The 7,611-nt window shown below is 46.6% G+C and overlaps 1 protein-coding gene across 1 annotated transcript in view; it reads right to left on the bottom strand.

Moving 5' to 3' along the window:
* Nucleotides 1-7,611, bottom strand: part of LOC106814619 (N-alpha-acetyltransferase 35, NatC auxiliary subunit-like) — a 28,764-nt gene that overhangs the window by 5,003 nt on the left and 16,150 nt on the right. The window contains exon 15 of the mRNA XM_014818956.1: nucleotides 7,249-7,361. Coding sequence (XP_014674442.1) covers nucleotides 7,249-7,361 — 113 coding nt within the window. The remainder of the gene's footprint in view (nucleotides 1-7,248; nucleotides 7,362-7,611) is intronic.

The raw sequence follows: 7,611 nt of genomic DNA, 5'->3' as shown, positions 1-7,611 counted from the left end.
TATATATATATTTATATATTAATATATGCATATTTATACATCCTGACGTCTATTTCAATTTGATCTCCACATCACACATCGGCCGGCATGCTTAGTAACCACACACACGGAAAAAATTGCTTAGTTCTTTTCTACGCAAATCACGAAACGCGTGATTCGCGCTTAGTTCTATTTAGCTTTCGCATTGACAAAAGTTGGCGCTTTCTCTTCTCTTCTCTCTCCTCTTATCTCTCTCTCTCTCTCTCTCTCCCTCTCTATAATCGCGTGCTCTCTCTCTCTTCTCTCTTTCTATCTCTCTCACTCTGCGTGCGCTCTCTCTCTCTTCTCTCTTCTCTATCTCTGTTCTCTCTCTCTCTCTCCCTCTCTCTCTCGCACTCTCTGTCTCTCAATCTCTCTCTGTCTCTTTCGCGCTCTCTCTTTCTCTCTCTCTTTTCTCCTTCTCTCTCGCTCTCTCTTTCTTCTCTCTCTCCTCTCCCTCTCTCTCTGGCAGCCGCTCTCTTCTCTCCTGCTCTCTCTGTGTCCCCCTTCTCTTTTTCCCCTCTTTAAGTCTCTCTCCTCTCCCCTTCTTTCTCTCTCTCGCTCTCTCTCTGTTTCTTTCTCTCTCTCTCATTCTCTCTCGCGCTTCTTCCTCTCTCTCTCTCCGCTCTCTCTCTCGCTTCAAGTTTCTCTCTCTCCTCCTCTCTCTCTCGCTCGCTTCTTACTCTCCCACTTCTCTCTCTCGACCACTGTGAAGCATAGCGACAGGGGTGAGCGAACGAGCGGGCCCGGCACCATCACGGTGATACGAATTGATTCGGGAAAGCCTTGTGCCGGCTGTGAAGAGAAACGTTCCGGCGGCTCCTGAAATCCAGAGATGTAAGTGGCATATTGATCTAAAAAAAAGACGAACATAGTGCTTTTTTGGAACTTTCAGTGCCCTTTAGATGCAATTTCAGGCATCTCACAGAATCGGAATCTTTTATTGAAAAATATCAGAAAATCTTTGAATTTTGGAGGCTGTAGGCAGGCGAGGTGTGGTTTGGTAGGAGTAGGCAATGGCAGGGTGGGGTGGGATAGTTTTGGTTCATGACTGGGTAGGTGCACCTGGGACTTTCAGTCGCCCTTTCATGCGTTGATGCATGGGGCGCATTGTCGACACAAAATTAGTCTTAACGTTAGTCTAACTTTGTTTACTAATCAAAGTCAAAAAATTATGAAATACAGTTTGACGAATTAACTAGTGCACGCGTGATAAAGTTATAAGTGCATTACTGAGAATAAAGCTATATGTCAAGACTTAATGTTAAGATTTGAATATTTTGTTTCTTGGCATCGCATCCTTGTGGTTTAAGGAAGGGCAGGGCCAGTGCAACGCCGGTATGCAGAAATATGTGAGCTTTTAACACTCCCAGCCTGAACTCTTATGGCAGACCATACTTGTCGGAAAGCTGAAAATGAACGGTCACTCTCAAACATAATCCGGTAACCCGAGGCAACCCTGGAGCTGAATTTTCACCCTTCGATCATATTGTATAGCCGGCAGATAACTCAACTACAACAGCCGAGGAATGAGTACTTCGGAATCGCCCTTTGTGTCCACTTGTAGCAGCTTCATTTGACTAGCGAAATTTCCGTTTTAGCCCACTTTCAACAGAGCCTTGGCACTTGCATCGCCCACAAAAATCACATCGCACGATTTAAAAACATTCTGAAAACTTACGTACACTTCTAACCCATCTAATTTGCCACTTGCAATCAAATTACACAGTGAAATGATACATTTATATTTGTCACAATATTTTATAGTACATTGTTACTGAAATCAACTTTTTTTCTGACGAAAAATTCGCCGAAAAGCACTATTCTTCACACTGCGTCCAAAAGAACAATCACAAAGGGGGAGCGCGCGCACCGACGGACAGACCGAACCATCTCACCTCTTCGTCCGGGTGTTGAGAGACTCGTAGAGGACCTTCGCTTGGTGGAAAGCACTTGCACGCAGAGAGGAAGAGGTCGTGAGAGCTCGCCGACTCGTACTGTCTCAGCTCCGTCATCTCACGGAACTGCCGGAACGAGAAACAAGAGGGCAGACGAAAATCAGCGACCAAGACGATCAGTCTTCATCCAACAGTGGGGGCGCCGGCAAGTGGTGACATTATTCTTTATTTTCTATCACAATTTTCCTTTATTATTATTATTATTATTATTATTATTATTATTATTCTTTATTATATTGATTCTTGACGGTCCGTGACTGCGCGCTGCGGTAACGCAGCAAACTCCTCCCCCCCCCATAAAAAAACATCACCCAGCCACTCGCAAGCCTGGACTACGCCTTACTACGCTTCCAACGATCGATCACTTCACACGCGACTGGCCAAGCACCACAATTTAAAATAAATCTTTGTTTGCCCTCACCCCGACCCAGTTCTGAAAAGTTTTGGAAAGGTAGGTAGGCCTTGAATTTTTTTTTTCGACGAGGGGGGCGTCTTTTTTACACGAATTCATGCATTTGGCTGTCTACATGCTCGGGCGTGCCTTAGTCGTGGAGATACCTTTCTTATGTTGAATGTTTGTTTTGCTCGGTACATATTAATGTCATTGACTAAGATTTATATTAATGTCTACAGTTGACTACATTTATTGACCGGCTGCACCGGAACAACTAGAACAACCAGGAACCTACTATGATGACGGCCTCAGCTTGGAACAACAGAATAACAGACCCTACTACTTTACGACGGCGGCCACCCGGAACACAGCAACAAGCACAGAACCTTACTAGCTTACGCGGCCACCCGGAACAACAGAAAACAGATACTATGATGACCGTCCTAGCTGGAACAACAGACAACGACCTACTCATGACGGCGGGCAGCTGGAACAAGTGAGCAACAACAGAACTTACTACTACGGCTGGCCACCCGGAAACACAGAACAACAGGAACCCTACCTATGATTGACGGCCAGCTGGAACAACAGAAACAACAGAACCCTGATTACTACGGCGGCCACTCCGGGAACCACCAGAACAACACGAATCCTACCTATTGATGACTGCCACTGAAGCAACCAGCACAACAGAACCTACTTATGACCGGCGGCCAGCTGGTAACACAGAACAACAGAACCCTACTTACTACCGGGGCCACCCGGAACAACAGAAACAAACAGAACCTACTATTTTGATGGACGGCAGCTGGAACAACAGAACAACAGAAACCTACTCACTGACGGCTGGCCAGGCTTGGCAACAATCAGAAAACAGAACCCTACTACTACCGACGGCCACCCGGAAACAACAGAATAACCAGAACCTACTATTGATGACGCCAGCTGGACAACAGTAATAACGAAACTATATTGATTGACGGGCCAGCTTGGAAACAACAAGAACAACAGGGAAAACTACTATGATTGAACGGGCCAGCTGCGAACACAGAACAACAGAACTACTATGATGACGGCAGCCCCGTGACAACATGAAACAACAGAACCTATACTACAGGAGCGGCCACCGGAACAATCAGCAACACAAGGAACCTACTATTGATGCGGGCCAGGCTGCGAAAAAGCAGAACAACAGAACCTACTTATGACGGCGGCCAGCTGGACAACTAGAACAAACAGCAACTTACGACTACGACGGCCACCGGAACCAACAGAATAACGAATTACTAATTGATGACGGCCAGCTGGAACAAGCAGAACACCAGACTACTATTACGGCGGCCAGGCTGGAACAAACAGAACAACAGAACCTACTACTACGACGGCCCACCCGGAACAACTAGATACAGAACTTACTTATAGATGACGGCACCGGCAACAACATGACAACCAGAACCTACCTATGATGACGGCCAGCTGGAACAACAGAAACAACAGAACTACATATGACGGCGGGCACCCGGAACAACAGAACAACAGAACCTACTATTGATGACGGCCAGGCTGGAAACAACAGCAACAACAGAACTACTATGACGGCTTGGCACTCCGCGAAACAGAATAACAGAACCTACTATGATGACGGCCAGCTGGAACAACAGAACAACAGAACCTACTATGATGACGGCCAGCTGGAACAACAGAACAACAGAATTAGACCACAATTAAAAAAATCTTTGTTTGCCCTCACCCGACCCAGGCTGAAAAGTTTGGAAAGGTAGGTAGGCCTTGAATTTTTTGAGAGGGGTCTTTTTACAAATTCAGCATCTGGTGTCTTACGATGCTCCGGTGTGCTTGATGTGGAGATACCTATTTATGTTGATATTGATTTTGTTTTTGCTTGGTACATATTAATGTATTTGCCTTACAGATTTTATATATGTACAGATTGACTACTATGACGGCGGCAACCCGGAACAACAGAACAACAGAACCTACTATGATGACGGCCAGCTGGAACAACAGAACAACAGAACCTACTACTACGACGGCGGCCACCCGGAACAACAGAACAACAGAACCTACTACTACGGCGGCCACCCGGAACAACAGAACAACAGAACCTACTATGATGACGGCCAGCTGGAACAACAGAACAACAGAACCTACTATGACGGCGGCCAGCTGGAACAACAGAACAACGAACTCTTACTAACTACGACCGGCACCCGGGAACAACAGAAATACAGAACCTACTATCGATGACTGGCAGCTGGAACAACAGAACACAGAACCTACTTATGGACGGCGCCAGCTGGAACAACAGGAACAACAGAACTCTCAACTACTACGACCGGCACCCGGAAAACAGGCAATACAGAACCTACATATTGATGACGGCCAGCTGCGAACAACAGAAACACAGACACCCTACTATGACAGGCGGTCAGTCTGGAACAACAGAACAATTAGAACCCTTACTATGACGGCCGGCCCAGCTGGACACAAACAGAACAAACAGAACCTAGCTACCTTCGACGCCACCCGGAACACAGACAACGAACTTACTACGACTCGCCACGTAGCTCACTGTTCGAACGGCACCTGGAGGCGGTGGAAACGTGTGTTCACGTGCAAACGGTCCGAAGCCCGATGTTCGTAGCGCACCTCGCTCCGAAATCAAACTCAAACCATCGGGCTATCTTCTGCCGGCCCTCCAGCTGAAATCCAGCGAGACGCTGCCACACGAGGCACGAAGGTCCACGCGGTGTAGGATGTCTAAATAAACGCTCAATGATTAACATAGATGGTCAAACTATATAACGGTTTAACCACCAAATAACGTCGGACAACCCGCCCGCCACACCCGTCTACGCCTCGTCGCCACGTGCGGGAACGAGCAGCAGCCGGAACACTGCGGAAATACACATGCGACGTAAGAAAGTTCCCACTGAGGGGGGGAAGTTAACTAAATAAGTCGGGACAAACCGCCACCCACCCGTCTATGCCTCTTCGCACGTGCGGGACCGAGACAGGGGAACGGCTTCGGGAAAATAAACATTGCGACGATAGAAATGTCCCACTGAGGGGGGAAAGTTTACTAAATAACGTCGGCAAACCACACCACGCCACTCGCACATGAGATAGAACGCGTGGCGGGGGGGAACCGCGGTTCTGACTAATCGTCGGGCAAACCGCGGAACTATTTGCTACTCGCGTGGCAGTACGACCCGCGAACGATGAAAACTGGCGAAAAAAACGCCTGCGATGAAAATTAACAATGTCCCTACTACGGAGAGAAAGCTCGCTTAATAACGGTTGAAATTAACAACAGATGAGAGAAATTCGTAAAAAAACGGGCAATTGCGCAACGTTCTCCCGTAGGAACATTCAGAAATTGCAGAACGACTCTATATTTCTGATTATATCTCAAGTACTATTCACGCAATGCACCGATTCTAGTGAATATATCTCACAGATGTACACTATTACACAGCGCGCTTGGCTTTGTCGCGCCTGCACCGATTCTAGTGATATTATTCTCATCAATTACACTATTCACACAGCGCGTGCGTGCGTGCGCGATTCTAGTGATATATCTCATCAATTACACTATTCACACAGCGCGTGCGTGCGTGCACGATTCTAGTGATATATCTCATCAATTACACTATTCACACAGCACGTGCACTGTCGCTGCACGATTCTAGATGATACTTAATCTCCATCATTTACACTATCACACAGCGCGTGCTTGCTGCGTGCACGATTCTAGTGATATTTCATCAAATCTACACTATTATCACACAGCACTGTGCGTGCGCTATTCTTTAGTGAAATAATATCTACATCCAATTACACTATTTCACACAGCCGCGCTTGTGCTGCGTGCGCGATTCTAGTGATATATCTCATCAATTACACTATTCACACAGCGCGCGCGTGCGTGCGCGATTCTAGTGATATATCTCATCAATTACACTATTCACACAGCGCGTGCGTGCTGTTGCACGATTAGTTGATTATATTATCATGCAGATTACACTATTCACACAGCACGTGCGTGCCTGTGCATCGAATTCTAGTGATATATCTTCCATTCAATTACACTATTCACACAGACGCTGTGCGTGCGGTGCGCGCGATCTAGCTGATATTATCTCATCAATGTACACTTATTCACACAGCACGTTATGCTGTTGCGTGCCACGCGATTCTAGTGATATATTCATCAAATTATTCACTATTCACACAGCACAGTGCGGTGCAGTGCCCGATTCTTAGTGATATATCTCCATCAATTAACACTACTTCACACAGCACGTGGTGCCTCGGTGCACGATTCTAGTGATATATCTCATCAATTACACTATTCACACAGCGCGTGCGTGCGCAATTCTAGGTAGATGCGTGCAGATCTGTCCGCTGAAACGCGCGTGAACGGGATGTAGAAACCCAGAACGATCACTAGCACAGATAGAGTTCTAATGATATTCATCTATTCATCGTGCATGCGCAGGGCCGTAGGCTGAGCAAATTCCTAGGGGGGAGGGGGCAGTGGCGGATCCTGGATTTCAAGGAGGGGTGAGAAACAGGTGAGGGGTCTGGTGGTCCTCCCACAGAAAATTTTGAAAATGTAGATCGCAGGAAATGGTATTTGAGGCACTTTTGAGTACATGTACAGCCTTCATTCTGACTACGACAATTCTCTTTTAGTACAACAATTTATTTGTTTAATTTTGCTCCAAAATCTAGAGGGGGCAGCTGCTCCCTTGCCTCCCGCAGGCTACGGCCCTGATGCATGATTTTAGCTGCCCTCTCTCAGCAGATCTGCCCGCTGAAACACGCGTGGATGGGGAGTGGAAATGCTGCTCTAACCTTGTAGAGTCCACCGGAGAGGTTCTGGTAGGCCTGCGCCACCGTGATGTCGCGCGCGTACGGTCGCTGCCGCTTCTTCTTCTTCGCCTTCTTGTTCCTTCCTTTCTGCTGCTCTGCAATCACAAAGAAAGGTTAGCCAGATGAGAGAGTATGGGGGTGCAGTTAATTATCCATCCCTATCTCTCTGACAATATTCGTTATTTGCTTTTCACTGTAATTGGTTCGTTATAAACCACTGTTCACGAATCCAAAGTAATAAATTTAATTGTAATTAAAAGTGGCCGAGTAAAATGACTTTTTATCAAAAATTGTTTTCGTCATTACAAAATATTGTTGCTGCTGTTATTAATATAATGATAATAG

The sequence above is a fragment of the Priapulus caudatus genome, unplaced genomic scaffold, assembly GCF_000485595.1.
Source record: "Priapulus caudatus unplaced genomic scaffold, Priapulus_caudatus-5.0.1 Scaffold952, whole genome shotgun sequence".
Classification (NCBI taxonomy): Eukaryota; Metazoa; Priapulida; class Priapulimorpha; order Priapulimorphida; family Priapulidae; genus Priapulus; species Priapulus caudatus.
Note: the sequence above shows the minus strand (reverse complement) of the source record. Positions and strands in the feature narration are given on the sequence as shown.